Raw genomic sequence first — 27,593 nt, forward strand, 5'->3', positions numbered from 1 at the left:
GGAAATAGTTTCAAAATATGCAGTGCATATAAATCTAATATAAATGTGTGAAATCTAATACTTCACTGCTGCAGAGAGCCACGTCTTTTGTCCCCTCCAAGAGAGACTTCAACAACTTCAGTGGTCTTCCCAACTCGCATCCTACACAACTTCCAATTCGTGGAGAGTTTTGCTCTTTCCATTCCATCCTACACTCACTCCTGGTCCTCACTCACTCCTGGCCCTCACTCACTCCTGGTCCTCGCTCACTCCCATTGGCATCCTGTCCCCCAGTTTATTAACTTAATCCTGGTCCTTCATTAATTCTCAATTTATTTTGCCCCCTAATTTTAATATTGTCTGAAAAGTTTGCTATTCTGTCTTTGCCCTTGTCCAAAGCATTTTAATCGTAGCAGAATGAGAAGGATTCCAAAATTGGTGCCCGGAGATACAGTGCAAACTAATTCCTGCCGATCTAAGAAATGCTGACTTACTCCTACTCTACTTTCTATGCTTCAGCTATCCTCATCATTTTACCTTTAGCATGAGCATTAATCTTTAACAGTATTTCATATGGCACTGTCAAATATTTTGAAAGTTTGCTTCATTCCCTTTGTTTGCTCAGCAATCTCTGAAGAATTTGAATAGTCACCAGGCAAATGCTAAGTTTGGAAAGATGAGATCTATAACTGTATTAAAAGGGGAAAAAAAAGACTTGCATTTATATAGTGCCTTTCATGACCACTGGACGTCCCAAAGCATTTTATAACAAATGAAGCACTTTCTGAACTGTAGTCACTGTTGTAATGTAGGAAATGCAGCAGCCAATTTGCGCACAGCAAGCTCCCCCAAACAGCAATGTGATAATGACCAGATAATCTGTTTTTGTTGCGTTGATTGAGAGATAAATATTGGCCAGGACACAAGGGATAACTCCCCTGGCTCCTCTTCAGAATAGTGCCATGGGATCTTTTACGTCCACCTGAGAGGGAAGACGTGGCCTCGGTTTAACGTCTCATTCGAAAGACGGCACCTCTGACAGTGCAGCACTCCCTCAGCACTGCACCGAAGTGTCGGCCTAGATTTCTTTGTGCTCCAGTCTCTGGAGTGGGACTTGAACCCATAACCTTCTGACTCAGAGGCGAGGCTGCTACCTCTTGGTTAATACGAGAGGTATTAACTTCAAGTGGACATAGTACACAAATTTCTCTCACTTACTGAAATATGCAACAACACTGCCTGAATTTACATCTAAGGCATGATGAGGCTTTTGGCACCTTTGGAACCATACCCCAGACTGACAATTTTTTTTTGGAGACTAGCCGTAATAGAAAAATTGCAAGAGCAGGCAAAATGATCACACAGCGTGATATTTGGAACAAGCACAAACTCCAGTAATCTTGATGTTACAATGTGGTTTGAAAATTAGTAATAGTTTTTTTCCCCCCTCCATGCATTTGGACCATTTTTGAGTCTTCATATTGCTTTCTCTTTTGATGGGCATTTGAGGAATTTTGTTACTTAAATTTCTATTTTAATAAAATTAATCACTGTACAATGCCAGTTGCATGTCTCTCAGTTACATTTTAAGCAATTTTGGGACTTTGAAGGTAAGGAAGAGCTAAAAGAGTTCAATGATACTGCCTAAATTATTTGAGTCCAGTTGTAGCTCTCCCCAAACTACTCAATGTGGTAGTGAAAGTTAGTGCTGTGCTTTGGAGTCTGTCTGATTCTTCCATAAAATTGGAAGAATTCACTTCTAAGAACCACTGAAATGAGTTGAATAATATTGTAGATACTTCAAATGTGTTTGAGACCTGGGTTAGTTATGGAAAATTGGATTCTGGCACCCATGACATCTGATTCTTTGGAGCTACAAAATGTGTGAATGTCTAGCAGTAGCATTTCCAATCTGACTGGTGCTCCATAGTGCTGCCAATTTCCTGGAATTTAACTGTCAGACTGAATGGGCAACTTGGAATTTCTATCTATCGACAATAAAGAATCCTAAGTTTCTGTGCACTTTTTGTCAAATTCCGATGTCCACAGTTATAGTGGAAACGGACTCTATAAACTTGTCATGCTGTAATCACATCCTCCCCAGTAGAAAAAGTTGTCAGGAAGTGCATGCAGCCATGAATTTTTAATATTAATAGATAATTTAAACAAACGCTAGTCTGGTTATCTTCTGCCTTCCAAACAGCTTTATCTAAAAATTGCACTTGATCTTGACTCCCCATGTGCACCTCCACGGGCAATCTGGGTCAATTTCCTTCATGACCTTGGTTGCCTGATGTCTTCTATGGATTGAAATGTGTTGTTTTCCCTCCCACTTGGCTAGTTTTCAATTATGATGTACTTCAATTGGATGTAGATATTCATGCTGGCTTGCAGTTGTAAACAATCTATGGAATGAATGTGTTGAATAATTACCATCTTTTAGTAATCCAAATGAATGGCTTATGAAGAGGGTTACTGTTCCTCCTTTAAACTATAACTCTAAGACTTTTTAGGTAATGTCAAATAATTGAATAATTAATTTGAATCGAGAATAAAAATATGCCTTTGCCAGCATCACCCGCATCTTGAGATGAAACAAAAAGATAAGTGAGCTTTCCAATTAAATCAACCTGCATTACACACAGTAGAGTAGACTGCAAAAAGTGACATCCATGCAGGGAGCTACTTAACCTTATAATAAACTCTCTCAACATTGAGGCAAATACATGCATTGCAGGGAAAGAGTGCCCACATTGATGCTGTTTTCTACTGCATTGTTGACCTGTTGGTTGGTAGGGTTTGACATTTGTATTCCTCAAGTAGTTGACATTGGTTAATCAAGTTATAATGTGTGTCAATCCAAATGGTAGTTATTAACTATGTCTGTGAAAGTTAAACTAGTTCAACTGTCGGAGGTGCTGTCTTTCAGATGAGACATTAAACTGCGTTCTCAGGTGGACGTAAAAGATCTCATGGCAGTATTTTGAAGAAGAACAGGGGAGTTCTCCCCGGTGTCCTGGCCAATATTTATCCCTCAACCAACATCACTAAAACAGATTATCTGGTCATTATCATATTGCTGTTTGTGGGAGCTTGCTGTGTGCAAAGTGGCTGCCGCGTTGCGTTACATTACAACCGCGACTGCACTCCAAAAGTACTTCATTGGCTGTTGAGTGCTTTGCAACTCCGAGGTTGTGAAAGGCGCTCTATAAATGAAAGTCTTTTTTCTTTTTGCAAAACTTCTTTGGTGGTTTAAGTTACACAAAGAATTACATGGTGTGCAAGACTAAAAGGCCACAGTTCTAACTAACAGTTCCTTAGTACAGGAAAGTATTGCCACTCGTAAACGATGAAAGATAACTTGAAGATGGGATGGATAACACAGAATTGGGGGTCACATTACAGTAGTATTCTCGGGGGTGGGGGGGGGTGGCGGCAGAGAGAGAGAATCATTTTTGACTGTGGCTATGCAATTCAAAAAATATTAGCTCAAAATATAATCCTAAGTAACTGCAGGTCTTGTTCAACACCTTTAGCTTGACAGTAGCAATGCCCTTGGAAGCATTTTGAACTTCAAAATTGTATGGTGGCACCAAAGCGTGAATTGAGGCTTTGGACAGTAGATGAGCCATTCATCACCCTATTACATGCACGCCTCGCATTGCTTTTAAGTATGAATGAGATTGGCTCATCCTAAGTCGGGGTATGCAGGGCCATACTTTGTGAGAATCGAAAAATTGCAGGTACCTGGTGTAAAATATCAGGTTGGGCCAAATTGTTTTTTTCCTTCATCTTAAAGGGTATGATGTAATAGCCATTACATAGACTTGACTGCAAGTTGGGCATGATTGGGAGCTTAAAGATTCCAGGCTTTGGGATCAGGCAAGCATGGAGCAGAAACAAAATGGTTTTCATGGGAGATTTTAATTTTTGCATAGACTGGGAGAAGCAGAATAGTTCAAGTTGTAAAGGCAATGAATTTCTAGAATATAATCGAGCAAGTTTTCTGGAATGATATGTTTTAGAACCAATGGAAGAAAGGTCATGGATGTAGTGTTGAGTAATGAACCAGTGTTAGCTGACAGTCTGACTGTAAGGGAACAACTTGCAACCATAGTATGATTGAATTTGATATTTGGTTTGAGAGGGAGATGCGAGAAACACAAATCGAAGGTTTTAAATTGAAACAAGGCAAATTTTGATTGGATGAGAAATAAATTGACCACTATAAACTGGGCTGAGCTGTTAATACATAAACCTATAGACAGACAATAGCAAGTATTCAAAGAACGTTTTGGTACAATACAAAACCATTATATTTGTGCAGTTAAGCAACCATGATCAACAACAGAGGTTAGAGACAGTATCGAGCAAAATAGACTGGGAGAGCAACCAAGGGATATGAAGAAAGAAATGTGATGTACAAAGAGCATTAAAACTTGCAAAGTATATCAAAGCTAACAGGTTTTTCTCAATGTATTTTCGAGGGAAGTGGGCCCATTAAAGACAGAAGCAGGTGATCCTATAATGGATAATGGCAAACTTATTAAATGAATGCTTTGTATTGGCTTTCACAGTGGAGAAAGAGGACTAAGTACCAGTGGTATAAAGGAACCTTAAAAATTAAGTCAATGAGAAGAATGGATTTAATATAAGTGAGAACATGGTCACAGAGTAAATAATACGACTTAAGCGAGACAAATCTCCGGGACCCAATGGTTTCCACCCGAGGGTATTGAAAGAAATGGGTGGGGAAATTGCAAATATGTTAGTCATAATTTTCTAAAGTTCATTTGATTTGGGATTTGTGCCTTTTTGGTTTAGAAAATGCCAAATTTTGCTCCATTATTTAAGAAAAGGAGGGAGAAACCAGGAAACGACGGAGCTGTCAGTATAATGTCAGTTGTGGGGAAGTTACTGGAATCTGTTAGCAGGCACAGTGTGACTGAGCATTTGAACAAGTAGGAGCTGATGAAAGGGAGCTGGTATGGATTTGTGACGGGTAGGTCATGTCTGCCTAATCTAGCCAAATCTTTTGATAAGGTTACTAACTTAGTGAACAGCAAAGTGTCTACGGATGTTGTCTATTTGGACTTCCAGATGGCATTTGATAAGGTTCCGTACAAGAGATGATGAGCAAAAATTGGAGGTAACTGTGTGACATGGGTTGGTAATTGGTTAGGAGGTCGGAGATGGAGTGTAGGGATAAAAAGAATGTACTCTGGTTGGTGGGATGTAACATGCGGTGTTCCCCAGGGATCTGTACTGGGCCTCAGCTTTTCACCATGTATATTAATGTCTTGGATGAAGGAATGGAGAGTTATATATGCAAGTTTGCAGATACCACGAAGATCGGAGGCATAGTAAGCTGTGTACATGGGAGCCGAAAGTTACAAAGGCACATACAAAGATTGCATAAGTGGGAAAAATGTGACAGATGGATTTCAATGTGTGGAAGCGTGAGGGCGTTCACTTTGGATCCAAGAAAGAAAAATTGGATTATTTTCCTAATGACGAGGAGGAAAGGGATTTGGGTGTCCAGGCACACGCATCACTAAAGGCTATTGCACGGGTATGAAAAGTAATCAAAAAGTCATAGGGATGTTGGCCTTTATTTCAAGGGGGTTGAATACTATGGGGAGGAAATTATGCTTCAGTTGTATAGAGCCTTGGTCAGACCTCATCTGGAGTTCGGCATCGCAGCTGAGGAAGGATATTTTGGATTTTCAGGGGAGTATGGCGCAGATTCGCCAGAATGATGCCAGAGCTCAAAGGCTTAAGTTATGAGGACAGATTGCATAAACTTGGGTTGTATTCCCTTGGGCTCAGAAGGTTGAGGGATGATCTACTCAAGGTATTTAAAATAATAATGAGATTTGATCGATTAGATGCAGAATAGCTATGCTCTGGTGTGGGAATCCAGAACAAGAATCCAGAAATTTCTCCCGCCCCCACCACACTCCCCAAAAGGCTGTGGATGCTGGCTCAATTGAAATGTTCAAAGACTGAGATTAACAGGTTTTTTATTAAGGTTTTTGAGGTATCAGGATCCAAGGCAGTTAAATGGAGTTGAAGTACAAACCAGCCATGATCTAATTGAATGGTTGAGTAGCCTACCTGTGTTTTTTCTAATTGTATCAATATATTGGTCTAGCAGTGATTGTATACAAATTAATTGTTGGGTGTTTAAGGCTGTACTGAGTTTTTGAGCTAGTCTTACACGGAGTCGAGATTTAAAACCTCTAAGGGACATGTGTATTCTTTAGTTCAGTCCATATCTAATTTATCATGAGTGTCTGTTTCTATTAAATAAATTATATAGTGTACCTTTTTACTCTCTCTCTCTCTCTCGAGGACTTAACGTGTTCCACAATGTATTAAACAGCGTTGTACATTCTGTCTTTTCAGGACAAACACCATGATGCTGCTCATGAAATTATTGAAACAATCCGGTAAGAACTGAAGTTCAGGTCCACTGATTTTGTTGGACAAAGTTTTTTTTGTATTTTCTTCTCTAAATATTGTTTTTTTGTACTTGTTCAAGGATGTGTTTGTTTATAATTAGATGTTCTAACTATTCCTCATCAATAATCTTCAAACATGAAGGTTAATTGTAAATGCAATCGTACTTAAGCATACACTTAAAATAGTACTTCCAACCACATCGGGCAATGATGGTTGGGGACTCATTATATTTTTGAACTCCGTATTCAGGTCGATCGAACCTTCAAAACCAAATTCTTACTATTTGCTACATTGTTATACCTTTCTTAGACGCCAGCTATGTGACAATTATCATGTCTCTACATTACATGATTATACCAAAAGTTAAAAACAACTCCATATAAGAAGTAACTAACAAGAAACCAATACCGTATCAATAACTCCATTAATAAGCTGAATTCCTCACTAATGAGCTCCTTTTCGGCTGAGCTCCTGAGATCAGCATAACTCCTTATTTTTGTTATCTTGCACATTTCTTTCCTCTTAGATTTAATTGCTGTTCAACTAGATGAATCTATTGTTCAGGTTCTGCATCCCCTACGCACCAACCAGGTCCTCTTGACCTACGCAAGCTTCAATTAAAAAGATAATGTTTTCACAGATGTTTTCTTCTGCTGGACTAACTCGTGTCCTTGCAGCCACTGCTCAATGCTTACCATTCCCGCAAGCTCAAGGATCAGTACGCACTGGCACGACTTCAGTTAACTTATTCCATTAAGGCATATTCTCATTACTTCACACACAAACATATTAAAACTGTGGTGCATAAGGGTCAGTTCTCAGTTCAAAAGTTCAGTGGTCACTGTCTTAGAATTGCTATGCACCTGTACAATTAGCATCAATTATTAGTTATTTTAAGACATTACAATTTAAAATTTATAATTCCCTTAATAAACAAAGGTAATTACTACAACATCAAAATGCCAAGTCAGTTTGCAAAAGGCTAATCTGATTAACCCTTTCCTTATACAATCCCTCTGAGTGATAACGTGTAAAAGTGTCTAATTTCATGTGTCCATACACTGCATTCATTTATTAAGGTGGGCCAGAGTTAGTGGGCTGTGGTTTCCCGTTCACGATCTGCTACATAGAGAATGCTAACTGTTTTGGTCCTACATTATAGCAGTAACTACACTTCAGAAGTACTACTACATTGACTGTAAAGCGCACCAGAAAATCCTGAGGTTGTGAAAGGCGCTGTATAAATGCAAGTTCTTTCTTTACTTCCATTTGGGTATTGGATTATTCCCAGTATGAGGAATCCAAATCTAAAAGCTCATTCATGTATGCCTCCTCCTAAAGAGTTAAAGAACATTGGTGAGTGTTCTGGTAACAGCTAGCTTGCATGCTGTCTTCCCTCCGGGCACTTGGCCCACATGGCCATGCTAAAAGTCTACCAGATCCATACAGATAAGGAAAGCAATTCAGTCCATCCACCCAGAAAGGACCCCAATTTTTGCATCAAATTCTTTCTTAGATGATTCTAGGATTTTCACTTTATCCACTCCATCTGGAAGTCCATTCCAAGTGTTCATTTGCAGAAAGAAGTACTTCTTTATCAGTCATAAAGTTACCGTTCACGAGATTGAACCTGACCCCATGTCCTACTCCCACAGATTAATTTATAGTAGTGTTCTAGATTTGATTATTCCATGTAGTTTACCATCTTGTATACTTCTGTAAGGTCACCTCTCAAGATGCCTCTTTTCCAGGCTTCTGAACCAAGACTCCAATTTAATAGTGAACTGCTGAAATGGACTTCAGCAATTTTGCAGATAATTGTCGTCCATCTAGATTTTTAGCCGAGATTAGCATTTTAAGTGGTTACACAGTTTGAGGCACTGGGTTGCTGTCAGCTTGGTTGCTGTACAGCTGAACTCTTGAGTTACAAGACTGTCGGTTCAAGCCCTGTTCCAGGAGTTGAACGCATTAATCTAGGCTGACACTTCAGTGCAGTACTCAGAGTACTGCGTTGTCAAAGGGTGCTTTCTTTAGGATGAGACTTTGAGCTCTGATCCCGTCTGCTTGTTGAGGTGGATGTAAAATATCCAAGCCACTGTTTGAAAAATAGGAAGCTCTCTTGGTGTCCTGGCCAACAATCCCTTCCTTAACCAGTACCACCAAAATCAGATTAGCTGGTCATGTATTTCATTTGCAGTTTGTAGGACCTTGCTGTGTACAAATTGGTTGCTGTGTTTGCCTACATAATGACAACTGCACTTCAAAAATAATGAATGGATGTGAAGTGCTTTGCAGCAGGCTGACAATGTAATGAGGTGCTATATAAAAGCAATTTCCTACTAGAAGAGGATAATTGAGGCATTTTTCACTTCCATTTCACCTTTTGGAACATATCTGATTTTTAAGACACTTAAATGCTTTTTAAGCGGTGTGTTTACAGTATCCATCTGTTTGGGGGAAAAATACCAGTCTTTTGTTGGGTATAGCATGAATTGGGATGTTAGGCTTTTCCAACACATTCATTGCTTTGTAATGTCAAAAGACCACAACTTGCTAGATCTTACATTATCTACAGTATTGCTTTGGGAGTTTCCAGATTGAGCATGATTTTGCTTTGCACTTTCTCTTGGCTGGTTGTGGAGAAATTTTTCCAGATCAGCTTGGTCTTCCTTGTTTAAGAAGAAATGCCAGCACTAGTAGAGATGTACTTTTAATAAACGGTCCCAAGAGGAAGAGATTGATTTTCTATAAATTAAGGTTGTACAACTATGTTTCATTTTATTTCAGATGGGTTTGTGAGGAGGTCCCTGATCTTAAACTTGCTATGGAAAACTACGTGCTAGTGGACTATGATACCAAATGGTAAGATATACTGATGCGTATTACTAATTCTAATGAGTTTCATGAACACAAAACAGTGGTTTCATTGAAAACAATGCATACGTTGAAAGAATAAACACTTTTGAAATATAATTCCTAATTTATGAGTACTGGGAAAACTATGCAAGTTAAGAAGGCTGTTGAACAAATTTCAAATACCAATGTCGGTAAGTTTTTCAAAAAATAAACTTATTTATTCAATGTAAGGGGTGACTATTTAAAGCCATACGTTGAGTGAGCAGAGCTGAGGGTCTGAGCTTATTGCGTACTTGCTTAATTAGTGTGCGTAGTGCCTGACACATTTTGTGAAAGTTTTCTAATTTGAAACATTTTTACTTAAAAATTGACTTGACTAAAATTAGTATCGAGTCCTGAGCATTAACAATGGTGATGATAAATTGTAGTGTCCTGACAATTAAAATGTACAGGATATATTTCATAATTGCAAATTCGGAGGTCTCTTGTGAAGGTTGCAGCAAACCATTTCAGCTATCGTAGATATTTGTATAGAGTGAAGGGTATTGTATAGAAACAGATTAAGACAATGTAAACTAATGTAAAATATGCTTGCTTCATTTTGAGACCGTGTGGGTGCATTGGCTGGGGGAAGTGGTGGCAGTGGTACAGGGGAACCCGAAGAATGTCTTAATTAGAATCCAGGTTTGAATCTAACCTAGATTGGGCTAAAAGTTTCCTTTCTGTCAAAAGGATGTAAAGTGAACCGACGAATTAAAAAAAAAAAAGTTCATAATATCCTAATCTTGTTCCATATTTTTGTTGAGGGGGTGGGGTGGGGGTGGTTGGATACTTCGGTATTTTGCTGTTGCTCATTGGAGCGCTGTATGTGATCATTTGTAAATGTCAAGGAGCTTTATAAAAGGAAAAAGTGGAGAGGAGTGAGGTGGAAGGCACTGCAGAATAATTAAAAAAATTTAAAAAAAAAAAATCCCCACAGCTGTGCTGGATAGCAACAAACTAACTTGTGTAAGTTTGGGGTTTTGTTTGAGGATGGGGAGGGGGTGGTCAGGGCTTGGAACATGCATACATGTGCACATGTATGTATGTTACAACAATACACTCCTGTAATCATGAATGGTATGTGTGAAAATTAAGCTGTTATTTGACATTTTTAGACCGTGTCAAAGCTGGAAAGGTTAGCTGATGCTCCTGTGACCAAACTGATTTTTAAATTATTCTCGGGATGTAGGTGCCACTGGCGAGGCCGGTAATTATTACCCATCCCTAAATGCTCCTGAAAAGGTGGTGGTGGGCCGCCGCCTTGAACTGTTGATTGCGGTTTGATACAACTGAGAGGCTTGCTAGGTAGCAGAGTTAACTATGTTGGGAGTGGAGTGTCACATATAGGCCAGACTGGGTAAGGGATGGCAGGTTTTATTCATTAAATGACTAATTAATTAATTTCCATCAGTTTTTTTTGACAATCTTACAGCTTGATGGTCACATTTCCAGATTATTAAGACTGAATTCAAATTCTCAAACGTCCATGCTAGCATTTGCACTCCGGTTCTCTGGATTATTAATCCAGTAACATACCCACTATGCTACCATACCTGCATTCTGTCCCTTGCATAAATAGTGCACATTTATGTCACCATCATTGGCTAGTTTGGTGTTTTATGTTCCTTGATGCTACTTTGGTTTCAGTATAGTTGAAAACTTCAGCAAAATTGCTGCTTCTTTATTACTTCAGCAAAATTGCTGCTTTTTTATTTTTTCAGCTGACATATAGATGCCCAAACCACAGATTGTTTAAAATGTTTTTAAAAAAAACCAAAAAATCTTTTGTTCATGAAATCTGGGGATTGCATGTTTGTATTGTGTACTACCAGATTAGACAAGGTTGGTTTGCTGTTGGTTGAAGTAGTTTTTACACTGGAGTTATTCAAACTTTTGATGAAGGCCACAATTCCAATCATGTCCGTCTTGTTTGATCCCACTCTTCACACCATTCCATGTAGTGACGGGACATTGGCATGCATCTGTAATTTCCCACACAATTAGCTTCTGATTTCAATATCACTGGAAGTTGCCAATTTAGAACCAAGACTAGAAAAAAGCCCACTATCCTATTTTAATAAGGTACGTAGAAGATAGGATAGTTGTGCCTCCTGGTAGCACAATCTATCTTCCCTTTTTGTTGATCAAGTAAAGGAAGCATATGAATTCCAGCTCAGTTACTATCCCATGGACAGGCAGACCATGAATGGAAGCCAAAAGAGACATGTGCAGCATAAGGCTGCTTATCCCCACAGGTGAAGGAGGCCACAGAAACCGTCTGGACTTTATTAGAAGTACATTTAATTGAGCAGTGTGACTTTACCCCCAACTTCAAAGCAACACCTCAAACACACGCTTCTTCAATTTACCACATCAGCCATCTTTACAACTTATCTATCCAGAGACTTGAGCACATAATCAGTGGCGTACTGAGAGTGCTGCACTGTTAGAAGTGCCGCCTTTAGGATGAGACATTAAACCAAAGCCCTGTCTGTCCTCTCAGGTGGATGTAAAAGGCCCCACGGCACGATTCAAAGAAGAGCAAGGGAGTTTTTTCTGTCATGGCCCAGATTTATCCTTCTGCCAAGTCACACAAATAGATGATCCAGATTTATTTCTGTTGCTGTTTGAGGAATCTTGCTGTGTGCAAATTGGCTACTCTGTTTCCCTATATAACAGTGACTATACTTCAAAAATACTTCATTGACTAAAAGACTTTGGGACATGCTGAGGTGGTGAAAGGTGCTATATAAGTTTGTTCTTTCTATCTTGAATGAGGTGCTAAATTATTAGCAATATGTGAATTTTCACTTACAACTGTTGGTTTTAAGGGCCCAGATAATTCGATCGCAGGCCTCCCGCGGGCGGAGGGCTGCGATCTGGAAAAATCTGCGCCAAGACCCGAGGGCTCCCGGGAGGCGCACAGTTCCGATCCTGGACCTCTCCAAACTGCTGGTGTGCAGGGCCCACGTATCCCAGAGGCGCAGGCGGTTCGCAGCGTCCCTGGGATCACGTGGGCCACGGGGAGCCAATCGGAGAAGGGAATCTTCCTTCATACATTTGACAGGAAGACCTGTCAAATATATGAATAGAGATCACCCCCAAAACATAGTAAAACTTTAAATAAATGTAAAAAAAAAAATCACTTTTAAAATGACTTGAAATTACATAATTTTTTAAACAAAAATTTAAATTTTTGAAAAAATAAAGTTTTTAACAGGGCTAACAATAAACTTGCCTTTTCTTTAAAGTATTTTTAAATGATAAATCAGTGGAATTTTTTTTTACTTTTTTCAACTCTTATCCTGGTAAAAGCAGGCCTTACGCTTGCTTTTACCAGACGCAAGAATTGTAAGTGTTTTCTGCGGCGGAGGGTCTCCAAAAAGCGGAACTATCCGCCTGCAGAGGCCATTCTCCAGAGCTTTCTTGACCGATCGGAAATGCCGGTTTCCAGCGCATGTGCAGTGCATGCCTGAAACCGGCATTTCCAATGTCCCTACGGGTGGGTACACAGCACGTACCCACCTGTAGGGATCGGAATATCCGGCCCAATATCTGGAACCTGGTTTTGAATCCATTCCAAATTAATGGGTATGTGCCAATGGTGCTTCATTCTATTTTGCCATTAGCTCACTGATACTGTATTTTGGACCCTTGTGTCCTTTTTAACTTGCAAATCAAGCAAATAGTATGTGTATTTAAGAAATTTGTTTTTGTGTGCAGAAAAACCTAGAATTTAGTACCTAAACATTTTTCTTTGCCATCTGTTTGTTGCTACTTGTGAATATTAGCTATTACCTAAAATTAGGAAATTTCTTCAAAAGTTTTCATTTGGAATGCTTTTCTCAATTGTCAATACGATCTCTTCTAGTTTTGAGAGTATGCAGAAGCTATGTGAGAAGTACAACCGGGCCATGGATAGCATTCAGCAGTTGGTATGTATTAGAAGTTGGATTGTATGTCGTGTATTTGAATATGGTGTTACAAAATAGTTTGAAAGGTAGTTAGTTGCTCTCTCGTGCACTCATTCTATTTTCTTCTCGTGCATTTGCTTGCTCTCTGCTTTTGTTCCTTTTTTGTGTGTCTCCTTTCTCTTCTATATACTTCTCCACACTTACTATGTGTCTGTATCTCAACTCCAACAGAGCTGGATCCAGATTCTGGATGTGGTGTTGGGTAACCTTTGGACCTGGCCTGGGATTCATCTGCACCTCAGGCTACGTGACCTTCACTTTTGGTGTTGCATTGAATCTGGAACAACAGCCTAATGTACCCTTTTTATTGTTGCTGGTTTGATTTGGAGGTGGGGAGAAGGAAAGAGCTGTAATAGATGACAAAGGAAATCAATGGCAAGTACTGAAAAGGAACCAGTGGATCTGATATATGGGGTGGGAAGGGAATGGGTTCGACTGGCTTAATAGTTTGCTCCTGTTCCTAAATGGAGACAACTCACTGGAGGAAGGAAGACTTCATTAGCTTCTCACATTAACAAAACTGGAAACTGAGGTGGTCTTGGATTCAGTACATTTTTGCACTGGTGTTCTTTGTCATAGAGGGATTGCATCAGTACTCACCAGTTTCTTTATAGTGAGGGTCTTGTCTTGGCTAGGCTATCTGGTGGAGGAACTGGGGAGATAGGCTCATTCCTTACCTGAAAGAAAAGTGAACTCCGCAGCAATAGCCTTGTATTGGCCTCTTGTGGCTCATTTACATGCTTTGATTCCTTTCTATAAATGTGTTGCCCAACTGCCTTTTCATTTGGGAATGTGGGAGGGGTATGAACTGAAGTTGACGAATGAAATTTTGCAGCATTGTTGATCTTTCATACTGAAATCCATTGAAAAGTGTTAGAAAATATTTACTTCGTGTGGACTTGATGGTTAGGTTTTTCTCCTTTCTGGCCTTTGCTTCGTAAAGAAACAATGCTGGGCACAAGTGTCATAGCTTCCATTATATTCGGTGCAAGACCGTGATGCTCAATAAGTATTCCTTTTGAAGTTGGAATTTTATCAGTTCTATTGACTAGTAATTATCTTGAGTTATCCATAATGTTTCTCTTCCGCTTACATTTCACTGCTCTACGTAGAATCAAAACCAAGTTTTGCCCCCACTGGTTATGATATTTCTGCTTTCTTTTGCCAGTTCTACCAAGTTCAGGAGAACATACCTTCATTTAAAAAAAGATAAAGAATAGGGGTGCATTCTCATGGTTAACTACAAAAAATATTGATTCCTGCAATCATTTCACTTTTGGAGGGAGTGGGTGAGATTGGATGAAATGTCAATTCTAGATATAATTCTGAAAGTTGTAGTGATTTTTCCATTAGTTATGATTCCGAGAGGAGTTATTTTTATGTGGTGGTGTTGTCTCGGATTGAAGCACATCACTGGTTGGGTATAATCCAAATTGCCAAGTGGGTGCTCTTCACTTAGAAACAAGTTTATTCTTGAGCTTGCCTAATGAAAAAAGTCTCCCATTTAATACAGTGGAAAGGGACGGCACAGCCCATGAAACTGAACACTCGGCCTTGCAATGGCCTGCTACGACATATTCTGCAACAGGTCTACAACCACTCGGTGACTGATCCAGAGAAACTGAACAATTATGAACCCTTTTCCCCCGAGGTTTACGGAGAAACATCCTTCGATTTAGTCGCTCAGATGATTGATGAGATCAAGATGACTGAAGATGATACGTTTGTTGATTTAGGAAGTGGTAAGAAACTCAATGTCGTTGGGCAATTTTACTAAGTTATTGATTGGAAAATAATTATGGATGAAAACTGACTAGGCTAGTTTATAATTTCAACCAGGTGACATTTGGTTAATTGGTCTGAGTGTCATTGTAACAGCTGTGTTTTTGTAATGGCATCATTTGTATGGCAATAGAATAATTTATATGAAAAATAGAAAATTCTGGATTATGTAGTGGTTGTGCAACACACTAATTTGCATTGTGTAGCCAGATGCTAACTAACTTTCTTCCCTTCCCCTAGGAGTGGGACAAGTAGTGTTGCAAGTTGCTGCAGCTACACAGTGCAAGCATTACTATGGTGTAGAAAAGGCAGAGATACCTGCAAAATATGCAGAGGTAAGTGCAAAATATTTTGGAGAAATGCCCAATAAAGAAAAAACGTAGGTCTCGAAATGCGGTCGGAGGCGTACATCCGGAGTACGCCGCCGACGCGCGAAACAGTTACGAAATTGCCTCCTGGTGCCCAGGCTGCCAAGAGTTTCGGTGTCTAGCCCACGGATCCCAGGGACGCTGGCGGTTTGGAAGCGTCCCTGGGATCACGTGGGCCCAGTCCTCCAATGAAAAAGGAGAATTCCATTGTAATCATTGATGATGGGAATCTCCTAATGATATGCAATGGAATTCCCAAATAATTATACAATGTACAGAATTCTAATAATTATACAATGTATAGAATTGCAATTTTATTCATAAGTTTCTTCATTGCACCAATCTTTTTTTTTAAAAACATCATTAAGACTAATCCGGGCCAATATTTGCATAAACTCATTTCAAGTGTGTGCATAATTTGGGATTTTTAAATGTTTTATTTAAGCCATGCCCCATACGCTGATGCAAGTAGGCCCTACGCCTGCTTTTACCAGCTTAAGAGTTGCATGGGCAGTTGTTGGGCAAATAGCCCAACTCTGTGCCGGCAATACTCAGTTTTCAGGCGCTTCGGATGATCTGTCGAGGCGTACCTTGACAGATCGCCAATTACAGATTTTACGCATGCGGAAATCCAGAACTTGCGGTGCCTTTCAAAGGGAATACAATGGCGTACTCAGAGTGCGCGTCGCAGACACCGCAATTTTAGGGCCATAGTATAATTGTTTTTTCCCCCAACAGACAATGGATACAGAGTTCAGAAAATGGATGCGATGGTATGGGAAGAAGTATGGAGAGTACACAGTAAGTTTGATTTATACAAAGCTTCAGACATCAAATTTTTAAAATCTTTCAATTCTTAGAATTAAATAATAAAAAATATTTTCTCATGGAAATTTTTCCATTAAATTTCTTGCTTCTCGGTGCATTTCCTGTCTACAAGACAACTTTGCGTTGTCGCATTCTCGTTGGTGTCAAATTTTACCAATTATAAAATTGCTCATAAAATGGGGGCTTCATTACGTCTGCATGCTCTGGTCCAGTTATTCCCTGCTGTTTGACCCCATTTCAGCTAAAGTTTACACTTAGCCTTGACTCCTCATTTGCAATAACCGAGTGATCGATGTGTACGAGATATACGTACATTTCTTTGTCACTCGGACTCCCTTGCACTCTGTCGCCCGCCTGCACTCTGTTTCATAATCCTCGTCTGTTTCATAATCCTCGTCTGTAGATTTATGCTCTTTTCTGCTTTGGTTTCTCTGCTCTTGTTTTTCTCTCTTATCCTTTTGGATGGGTCTTGTGCAGAGAATGGAGCTGCCCAGGATCCAGGTTGCATTTTCTGGTGCCATGTGTGTGGAAAATGAGCCCTTGGCTGCTCCCATCCTAACTCTGCCTCTGTCTACCTTTCCTATCTCCCTTTTATCTTTTCCACTATGACCTCCCCTTGTTACTATTACTCACTTTTCCTTTCATTCCGTTGCCAGAGAGACTACTTCGCTTCACCTCCATCAGTTCCCTTCTGTTGCTACCCATCTTCTTTCCCTGTGCCCCTCTTGCCCTATCCCCCCCCCTCCTCTATCTAAATACTGCAATTGTTTTCTTGCTGGCTTCCCAGCCTCCACCCCATAAACTCTGCTACATGCATTCTGTATTCTTACCCACCCTTACTAATCTACATTGGTTCCCTGTCTTCCATGGATTTAATTTTAACTTTTTGTGTCCAAGTCTCTCCTTCCCCACCTTAACTCTGAAATCTTCTCCAGCTCTATCTACCTTCCTACATGTTCTGTTCCTCTGATTCTGACCTTGTATGCATACCCTCCTCTTGACCCATCATTGCCGTAGGAACAGGAATAGGCCATTCAGCCCCTTGAGCCTGTTCCATCATTCAGTTAGATTATGGCTGATCTGTATCTTAACCATCTTTGAGTCACTTTTTCTCTGGAACAGCGTTCCCAAGTCTTAATCATCTCTTACCACTTAAAAATATCAAAATCCATAATTTCGACCAAGCCTTTGGTCATCTTTTCTAATCTCTCCCTCCCAGCTTGGTGTCAGCTTACCTCTATTTCTGAAGTGTCGTCCTTTCAGACGTTAAAGAACTTACACTTGGGTGAGGTGTAATCACAGTTATGTAAGCAAACATGATAGTCGAAGTTGTGCACAGCAAGGGCCCTTAAACATAAAATGATTGAATGACCATTTGCTGGCGAATGTTGAAGCAGGAATGCTAGTCAGGTTACTGGGAGAACTCATGACCCTCTTTAATCATGCCAAGGTATCTTTTGCACCTACCTGAACAGATAGAATGGGCCTTTGTTTAATGTCTCGTCCAGAAGATGGCATCCTCCCACAATGCCGCACCCCTCTCAGTGCTGCACTGAAAAATCAGCCTATTTAATCAAGTCTGTAGTCCTGCTTGAATTCACGACCTTTTGACTCTAAGGAACGTGCTACCCACCAAGCTGATCTGACACTAATTGCAATTTTTGATTACATGTAACCTTGTTTCAATTGCGATAGTTTCATGTGCTAGTTCTTTGTACCTTGTTTTGTTTAATCTGCATGTTGAACTACCAGTCTGATTTATACTATGTTATCAATTCAATAAAATTTTCTGATGTTGCACACGCACTTCTATTTTTTGAATGTAACTTTATGCAACACTATCTCTGCTTTTAACTTAGTGGTCATTTGGACTGTAGGGAGACATCCCAAGTACTTATTCCACAGATCCTTTGTTCACTGGAAAGGCTGAATTGTATGAGTCTCAGACTTTGCTGGTACTCATCAGGGTTATTGTGTGGCCGTTTTAGAAGCGAGTGCTTTTATAATTGCAGAAGGTAGGAACTTGCATCTTGTGCACCACTATTTTGCATTAAGGACCAGAATTGATCAGTGTAGTAATGAGTTTCTATAGCAGTCTCTGTGTAATTCTGTACTAACATTGAAATACTTGTCGGAAAAGAATCACTAAACTGTGGTGTGAATTTAGAACTATTAAGGTTACTGAAGAACCATGGTGGAGACCAGTTTGTACAGTACCAGTAATTGCTAACTAATTTAAAAACTAATGTGCAACAAATTGGATAGTTTTGATGTTCGTAAGTTTTATATCTCTCTTTCTTCATTTGAAATGCAACTCGTACTCCAATGTAAAAGTAATTTTATATTGTGATTTGAGCAGTTTCTATTTTTTTCAGCTGGAAAGAGGTGACTTCCTATCTGAAGAATGGAAAGAAAAAATTGCAAGTACAAGGTGACCAGTCCAACAGTAATATATAATTCAGTTTACAGTATATTAAGATATTTTGTTGGCTGTTGAGAAGGTATGTGCGTTTTGTCCTTGTGGTGGGATAGATAATTTTACAAGCGAGACTTCCGCATTTGCCAATCAGTATTGGGCAAAAGTGGTCTGTAGTCAGTTTTGCGAGTGGACATCTTTGATGAATCTAGCTGCAGCCTGCAACATCTTTCTTGCAGTACCTGTAGGTTTTTTTTTTAGGAGAAAACTGAAGAACTTTCTGTAGCCCGCAGATACAGTTCATGTTTTATCAATAGAAAAATAGGGCGAGAGTTTCCGCTAGGTTTCGCCTGAAATAGACCAAACCAACGTAAAAGATCGAGGAATTTCAAGTGCAAGATGCGTCCAGCGCAAGTGGAGTTTCCATAATCTTTTACGCTGTTTTTAAAAAAAACAACAACAAAAAACAACCCACTGCACTGGAAGCCAGCCCAATGAGTGTGCCAAGTTTCCGCCAATTGCGCTTCAAATCGAGCTTTTTTTTTTAGGCGCAACAGCACTAGTAGGCATCGTTTAAAAGTTTTTAAATATTGAAGGCTATTTAACTTACTAAAACTATCTCGGGTACACTAATGAAACCAGTAAGTGGTTCTGTATAGTTTTTTAACGTCATTTTCAGTTATTTAAAATCAGGTTACTCACAGGTGGTGGACTGGACACTTATTAAAAATGCTTATTTTTTATGATGAAGCCAATTTCAGCTGTATTAATAAATTAATAAAACTGCACCAAGTTATCACTCTTAAATACATCAAGGAATATTTTGTAATGCAAGGGGGAAAAACCCAACTACGTCAGCTCATGGAAGATTTCACGTTTGTGATTGCGCAAATGTGTTTGGGCAGAAACTTGAACCAAAACTTGGCTTTGGAAAACGAGTGCAATTTCAAGTGGAATTTGGGCCCCGATTGTCAATTGCATCCAAAACAGAAACTCTACCCAATAATTTCCAGTTTGTAGGTAACATTTTTTTTAATAGATCATACCAATACGGTAGCAGCAATCAATCATGGTTACGGTAGTGTGGTGGTTATGTTACTTTATGTAATCCAGAGATGAGTCCAAATCTCACCATGTGAGAATTTGAACTCTTTTTTAAAATCGGGAAATATAAAGCTGGTTATCAGTAAAAGTGACTGTGAAGCTGTCGGATTGTCATAAAAACCCAACTGGTTTACTAATGCCTTTTAGGGAAGGAAACCCGCCATCCTTATCTGGTCCGGCCGATATGCGACTCCAGTCGGACACCAATCTGGTTGACTCTTAACTGCCCGCTGAAGTGGCCCAGCAATCCACTCAGTTGTATCGAACTGTTTGCAGGGATTCCAAAAGGCCCATTACCATCTTATCCGGGCAACCAAGGATGGGCAATAATTGCCGGCCTTGCCAGCAATGCTCACATCCTAGAATGAATCCATTTTTAAAGAAAAATGACTACTAAAAGTCATTTGTTCAATCCTATATTCATCTGCTAGTAATATTACTATTTTTAAAACTGCAATTGATGGGCAGAAATGTCATCTTGTAATTTCCTTTATTTGCCTTTCTACAGAGTGTGCATGAAATAAGAATTTTGATAATGGAGAAGTTAGCCTGGCGATACACATGCTCCAAACAATATTTGTTACTGGAAAGTTTACCTAACAGGTTAAAGCTGATTATACTGGGGTGACCTTTCAGTTAACTTGAGAGGCTTTGTTTGCTTTTCCCTTCAAATGTCATCATTATCAGAAATTTTAGCACAGAAGTGCCAGTGGTCGCTCTGCAGCAGAGTTATTGGTCTAATCCCAGTTTCCTGCTTTTTCTCCATATCCTTTAATATTTTCCTGCCAAGTGTTTGTTCAACTTTTAAATACAGTGATTGATTTGGTAAATTGCAATGATGCATTCCATGTTTTAATAACGCTTTGTGAAAAAATTTGATCCTCCAATTTTCTGCATGTATAAATTCTAAACTTATGTCCCTTTGTTCATGGATCAGTGGAAATAATCTTTCATTGTTTATCCTTTCAAACCCTTTCAAAACTTAGAACACTTCAGTTAGAACCTTCCCTATGCATTCTATGGGATACCCAAAACGGCACATAAGACTACTGTGAACAGATTCATTTTCACTTTCTTTTGCTTTTGTATTTAATGCCTCTAGATATAAAAGGTAAAATCAATGTTTTCCTTTTAAGGCTTTTTCTACCTGCAGCCCTGCTTTTAAAGATTTGTGAATTTGTCTCCCTAGATCTCCCTGTTGTGTACTTGAGAATTTTATTGTAGCATATTTCCATTCTGTTTTTCCCCCCCAAAATTTACTAATTTATCTATGCTGAAATGTATTGGACACTTTAACTGTCCCTGTCCAAGGTAGGATTAACCTTTAAGGGCTCTGACCATAAGATCATCGACTTGAAATCTTAACCCTACCTTTTTCTCTACACGGATGCTGCTTGATCTGCTGAATGTTTCCAGCATTTCAGTAATGACTGTCCCTGATGAGTGTGGACCTTTCCAAGTCTTCACTAATACCAGTTACTATTATCTCTAGCAGGTTTCCTGCTTATGACATGTGGCTAACTGGTCTACACTTAACTGGCTTATCTCTTTTTATCCTTTTTCGAACTATGGTATAACTTCTGCATCCTCCAGTCTTTTGGTACAATTCCTGTTTACAAAAATGTTTCTAAATTTATGGTTAGCCTCTGTGCCATCATTAATCTTCAGTATTCTGGAGTGTTGACAATCTGGGCCTTGTGACTTATATACCTTAAGTCCCTTTCAATACAATTTAATTTTTAATGTATACATATTTTGGTGGCTCCTCCATCCTCCTCCTGATAATGTTGCAGTCATTCCTTCACCTTCAGTAAAGAGGAGCAAAATACTGGAGCATCTCTCTAATATTATGGTCTTCCATAAGTGGCCCACTCTTGGGTGACTTATCCTGCTTTAGGTGTGTTTATAAAAATTCTGTGCTATCCTCTCTCTCTCTCTCTCTCAAAGGCTGCTTACTTCCACCTCCATAATATGCCTGCATCTGCCCCTACCTCAACCCATCTGCTGTCAAAACCCTCATCCATGCTTTTATCACCTCCAGACTTGACGATTTGAATGTCTCCTGGCCAAACTTCCATCCGCCAGCCTTAGTAAGCTTCAACTCATTCAAAACTCTGCTGATCATATCCTATCCCACACCAAGTTCCACTCATCCTTCACCCCTGTCATCTCTGATTTACATTGGCTCTCAGTTGTCCAACACCTCAAATTTAAAATTCTCATCCTCATGTTTAAATTTCTTTGTGGTGTTGCTCCACCCTAACCTTGTAACCTCCTATAGCCTGCCCTCACCCAAACTCTTCCTCTGACTCTGGCCTCTTGTGAAATCCCCCATCCCATAGGCCCACCATTCGTGTGTGCGTGTTGTGCCGCTTAGGCCCTATCCTCTGGAATTCCTTTCCTCTCCACCTCTGTCTCATCCTTTAAGACACTCAAAACCCACCTCTGACCAAATGTTTGGTCACCTCAGGTGATATCTCCTCCTTTGGCTTGGTGTCTGTTTTGATTATTGCTCTGTGAAGTGGCTTGGGACATTTTTCTATGTTTAAGGCATTATATAAATGCAAATTCTTATATTCTTGTTGAATGCCAGTCTTTTTAATACTTTTGCTATTTTTTCTGGTTCTCTTCTGCAATATTAGCCTTCATTTTATCATATTAATCCTCCTTAAACTCTGTTGGATCTAATCTCTTTAGTTATCCATGGAATTCTCAAGCTTTGCTGCAAACCCTTTACTCCTGGATGGAATAATTTTGGTCTTTAGGGGCCAGAAACATTAACTCTCTCTCTCCACAGAAGCTGCCTGACTGTATTTCCAGCATTTTCTTTAGATTTCTGGCATCTGCAGTATTTTACTTTTGTTTAACTATTTGTTATGGTTTTACATATAATTTGAGTTTGTTTCCTTGGATTTATTCGTTTACCAGTACATTGTGAAATTTCTGCATTCATAATTGTCAACTGTTCTTACGGCACAAAATATTCCAGTAAAATAAACAGTCAGTAGAAACATTTATTTGTATTTGAATGAAGTTCTTTTGTTCAGTGCTGAGTAATAATATGAAATAAACTTTGTCACAAGTATAAATTGACAGTGATTAAATGAACACTGTTTTATGTTGCAGTTATTGATGGAGAGATTATATTTTCAGTATTTCTTTACAGTGTTGTGTTTGTGAATAATTTTGCCTTTGGTCCCGAGGTGGATCATCAGCTGAAGGAGCGATTTGCAAACATGAAGGAAGGTAAGAATACTTGAGGTCTCTTTTTTTTTCCCTAGTAGAATTGCATATAACCGTACTGAATACTGGCTATTTTTGGGCAAAGTGGGACTTAATTACTTAACTCAGCATTACATGTGCAATATGTGGATTTGATTGTGCTTTGCGACCTGTTCAGATTGTCACGAGTGAATTAAAATTGGGAGTGCATTATACAGCACCACACTTTTTTAATCTTAAAAAAAAAAAAAAAAAAATTTTTCAATTATTTTCTTTGCCTCTGTTGTTTCCCAGACTCCAGCTGAATGGTTAGATGGTTGACCATGGCTGTTTCAGTAATGCTAGATCACGGCCATTTGGTTGGGGAGGGTGTTATGTTATCTCTTGCTCTCTGTCCTTAATCTGGTATCTATGCCCCCTTGTTCTACACCTCTCAATCACTCATTAGCAGAGAGGTCAATAACCAGGGGGTATAGATTTAAAGTAACTGGTAGAAGGATTAGAGGGGAGTTGAGAATTCTTTTCACCCAGAGGGTGATGGGGCCTGGAACTCACTGCCTGAAAGGGTGGTAGAGGCAGAGACCCTCATCACATTTAAAAAGTACTTGGATATGCACTTGAAGTGCCGTAACCTGCAAGGCTACGGACCAAGAGCTGAAAAGTGGGATTAGGCTAGATAGCTCTTTTTTGACCGGCACGGACATGATGGGCTGAATGGCATCTTTCTGTGCCATAAATTTCTATGATTCATTTGGAACTGTCTGTTTCTATCTACTCTTTCCCAACTCATAATTTAAACACCTCTATCAAATCATCTCTTAATCTGATGAAAACAGCCCCAGTTGGAATAGCTGAGTTATATATTTATCTGTCTCTGCACTCGTGGCACGGGGCCCTACTGAGAGTGGGGTCACAGGCCATTTCGGAGTATAGGTCAGAATTAAAACCCATGCTCCAGTCATACGAGACTTTATGCAAGAAGTGCAGTTTTGCAGAATTTACTCGATTGATTCTTTTTTAATTGTGTTCTTGATCTGTGCAGATATTTTGTATTTAAATTAAGATCAATCCATGTAGATTCTATTAAAGTTGGATTGCTATTTCGAAGAATGTGCGACAGCGTTGTAATTGGTCACCATCATTGTTACAGGTGGCAAAATTGTCTCTTCCAAGCCCTTTGCACCATTGAATTTCAGAATAAATAGCCGGAACTTGAGTGGTAAGTTTTTACTTATCTTGGGTTTTTATTTATCTTGAACTGTTCGCAATCTGGATATTTCAGACGCTAATGTAATATGGCTCTAGCGTCCCAACCGCTCACCCCTTCATCAGTTGTTGCAAAATACAAATTTATGGAAAATTAAATTGCATGCTTCGTGACAAATTTCTTGAACGCTTAGCTCTCAAAGTTTTTATTGTTAAATTGGAGGTACTGCATTAGGAATTTTGATGTTTATGTCTCTGCTCTAAGGTTCTGTGCTAGGCTGGGTACTTGAATCAGTTCAAGGTCTCTATTCCTGAAAAGACTGTAAATTTATACTTTCTAATTGTGAGCTTTCTGTACCGTCCCATTCTACATTCTGACACCATTTCCACTGGCATTGATTTGGTAGAGGATCAAATGATTGTTCAATGGAATCCAAGTTGGGTAGTTTTTTTGTTATGGCCAGTAGAAATGATCTTGGTACTGTAATGCACTTTGTGCACTGTGCCCATGTTGTTGTAAATGTGCAGCTACACAGCCCTTTCCCCAATTAGTGAGAGCAGAAATTCTTAACTACATGCTCACATTGCTGCTTGGATGCTGCCAGCCCTGCACCAACATTATGATGGTGCATTGCTACAGGAAATCAAGAAAGATTGAGCAGGAAATTGCTCCATTTTTTGAGAAGCATTTAACACTACAGGTAGACTATCCTTTATCCGCACTTCCGAAAACCTCTAAAAACTGTGTTTTTTCGTGGAGCGTAAGTCGTGCGCATGACATGACCCGAGTGGCGCCAAACATGACCGGAGTGGTCCGGGAGCTCTGCCTTTCCCTGTGAGCAGGGCAGAGGGTCACAGAGTTCCCTCCTGGGTAGGAGATTGCAGGCCGAGCCGGGCAGTGTGAAGGAGGTACCGGGAGAGTGAACCCAACAATACAGCGGCCCGTCCGATAGTCTTTTCTTCCCCCCCCCGCGACCTGATTTGCGGGCCAGCTTAGTGTAGGAGTCAGCCGATATCCAGCTTTCCCACAACTGGCGGCGGCAATCGAGCCCCAGACCCCTGCTAAGTCAAGGAATTCAGATACGGAGCAGGGGGAGCCGGAAACCTCAATCTAACGGCAGAAATCAGCAGCCGTTTTGTTAGGTTTTTTTTCTTCCCCTAGCATTTTTTTTAAACAGTCAGGCTGTGGAAAGAGTCTCTGTAGCTTAGCAACAGCTTCAGAGAGGCTTCCAAGGCAGGGCCCGAGTGTTTACAAGCTGTTGCTAAGCAACAGTGTTTGTTGTCCGATACGGAGATGAAAACCTTCTGAAATCCAAAAATTTCCGAAAACCGAAACACAGCTGGTCCCAAGGTTTTCGGATAAAGGATAGTCTACCTGTACTATGTGTTAGTATAGTTGGCGGCAGCAGCAGCTGGTATTTGTATAATGCCTTTAATGTAGGGAACATCCTAGGGTGCTTCAGAAAGCAGAATCTGATGCAGAGCAATAATTGAATTGGAAGAGGTGACTGACAACATGGTCAGAGATATAGGTACAAAGGAGGCTTTTAAAGACATGGAAATAGTAGAGAGGTTTAGGGAAGGAGGCCTAGAGAATAGGATCAATATGTTTGAAAGCTTGGCCATTAATGTGGTGGGAGGGGGAGGAAGGCACAGGAGATTGGAAGGGCAAGGGAACGTGCATTGCGGGACAGGGCGTTGGTGGAGGTTGGCAAGGATCGAGGTTATGAGCAGACAGGATTTGGTATGGGACAGAAAGCAGCCAATGTAGTTTAGGATGAGTTTTTGGCACAGTTTTTTGTTAGCAGGAGCATATGGGTGTAAAATATTTACACTTTAAATTCTAAATGTATAAAAAAACACTACTTTCTCTATTGGAAACCAACCTCAACATAAATACAGAAACTGTGATTAAATGGAAACATTTTGCTACACACTGAAATTGAAAAGTCAAATATTTTGCAACAGATACATTTTGGAGAATTTTGCAAGTCTGATCTTTTATGCTACATGCCATTTTTAGGATATTTGAGATGATTGATTTTTTTCCCAGTATAAATATTTTTGCCTGTTTCTGAATTTTCTTTTTAAGAAATTATGCACACTGTTGGGAAATCTTTGATATGATTGATCCAATGCAATTGGGATTCGTTGCATTGAGGAGCTTATAAAAGTTGACTGCTAGCAATTGTGCGCTGATATTTGGAAATGCATTCTAGTCAGCACTAATTATTTGAAACTTGGATGTTAAAACGTTTGTGTAATATTATAATCTTTTACGACAAACACTTTTTTTGTACTTCTATGTTGCTCTTTGAAGATATTGGTACTATCATGAGAGTTGTGGAGTTATCACCACTGCGAGGCTCAGTTTCATGGACTGGTAAACCAGTATCCTACTACCTGCATACAATTGATCGGACCATAGTAAGTAGTATGTGTGTCGTTTTAGTTGCTGGGAATGTGTGTCAGTTGCTGTTCGGAGGGGGTGGGGAAGGGTGGAGTGGTGATTTTCACTATAGTTTTAATGGTTTTGTGTGATGACCATTGAAATTGCATTTTTTTTAATGTTGGTGAGAAATGTGCTGCGGGAGGCAAAACATTGTTTAAAAAGCTGGCTGTAACTTTTTCAATTTCTTAAAGTTGTGTTTTACTTCCAGAATTCTGTGCAATTTGCTATTTTCCCACAAATCCTTTTTTTTCCCCTGTGTATGCTGTTGTTGGCTCTATGCTTAGTTACAACTCTTAATTTGTCATTTCTGCTGAAGGAATTGTCTCAACCATGTTTGATGTAGGCTGGGAGATTTTGTTGGGCTGGATCAATGACGGATCCTTGTTTGTATTGTGCAGGTACTGGGGATTCTCTCAAGTTGGTAGCCCCAGCTGAGCTGGGCTGGTTGTGGGAGATTTGGGTGGGCTAATGATCTAATTGGCAATCAACTTGTGTATTGTTTTTGAGGCACAATTAGAAGAAAGTAGTATGTTGTGTAGGAAGAATAGAAAAACAGAATATCTTTTAAATGATGAGAAACTATTAAATGTCTGTTCAGAGCGATTTGGGTGTTCTTGTACATGAAACACAGAGTTAACATTCAGGTACAGCAAGCAATTAGGAAGGCTAATGGTGTGTTGGCCTTTATTGCAAGGGGGTTGAGTAAGCAAGTCTTGCTGCAATTATATCAGGATTTGGGGAGACCATACCTGAAGTACTGTGTACAGTTTTGGGCTCCGTACCTAAGGAAAGATATACTTGTCTTAGAGACTGTGCAACGAAGGTTCACTAAATTGATTCCTGGGATGAGAGGGATTTCCTGTGAGGAGAGATTGAGTAGAATGGGCCTGTACTCTGAG

At 39.7% G+C, this 27,593-nt stretch overlaps 1 protein-coding gene across 5 annotated transcripts in view; it reads left to right on the top strand.

Moving 5' to 3' along the window:
* Window positions 1-27,593, top strand: part of dot1l (DOT1-like histone H3K79 methyltransferase) — a 98,726-nt gene that overhangs the window by 13,088 nt on the left and 58,045 nt on the right. For all 5 annotated transcript variants that reach the window (XM_086004666.1, XM_086004662.1, XM_086004664.1 and 2 more), the window contains exons 2-11: window positions 6,388-6,431; window positions 9,232-9,306; window positions 13,214-13,277; window positions 14,830-15,058; window positions 15,339-15,433; window positions 16,205-16,267; window positions 18,670-18,725; window positions 22,981-23,060; window positions 24,187-24,255; window positions 26,563-26,669. In XM_086004666.1, coding sequence (XP_085860792.1) covers window positions 6,388-6,431; window positions 9,232-9,306; window positions 13,214-13,277; window positions 14,830-15,058; window positions 15,339-15,433; window positions 16,205-16,267; window positions 18,670-18,725; window positions 22,981-23,060; window positions 24,187-24,255; window positions 26,563-26,669 — 882 coding nt within the window. The remainder of the gene's footprint in view (window positions 1-6,387; window positions 6,432-9,231; window positions 9,307-13,213; window positions 13,278-14,829; window positions 15,059-15,338; window positions 15,434-16,204; window positions 16,268-18,669; window positions 18,726-22,980; window positions 23,061-24,186; window positions 24,256-26,562; window positions 26,670-27,593) is intronic.

This window comes from Somniosus microcephalus, chromosome 13 (genome assembly GCF_052327205.1).
Source record: "Somniosus microcephalus isolate GS21.2 chromosome 13, FLI_Smic_1.0, whole genome shotgun sequence".
NCBI lineage: Eukaryota > Metazoa > Chordata > Chondrichthyes > Squaliformes > Somniosidae > Somniosus > Somniosus microcephalus.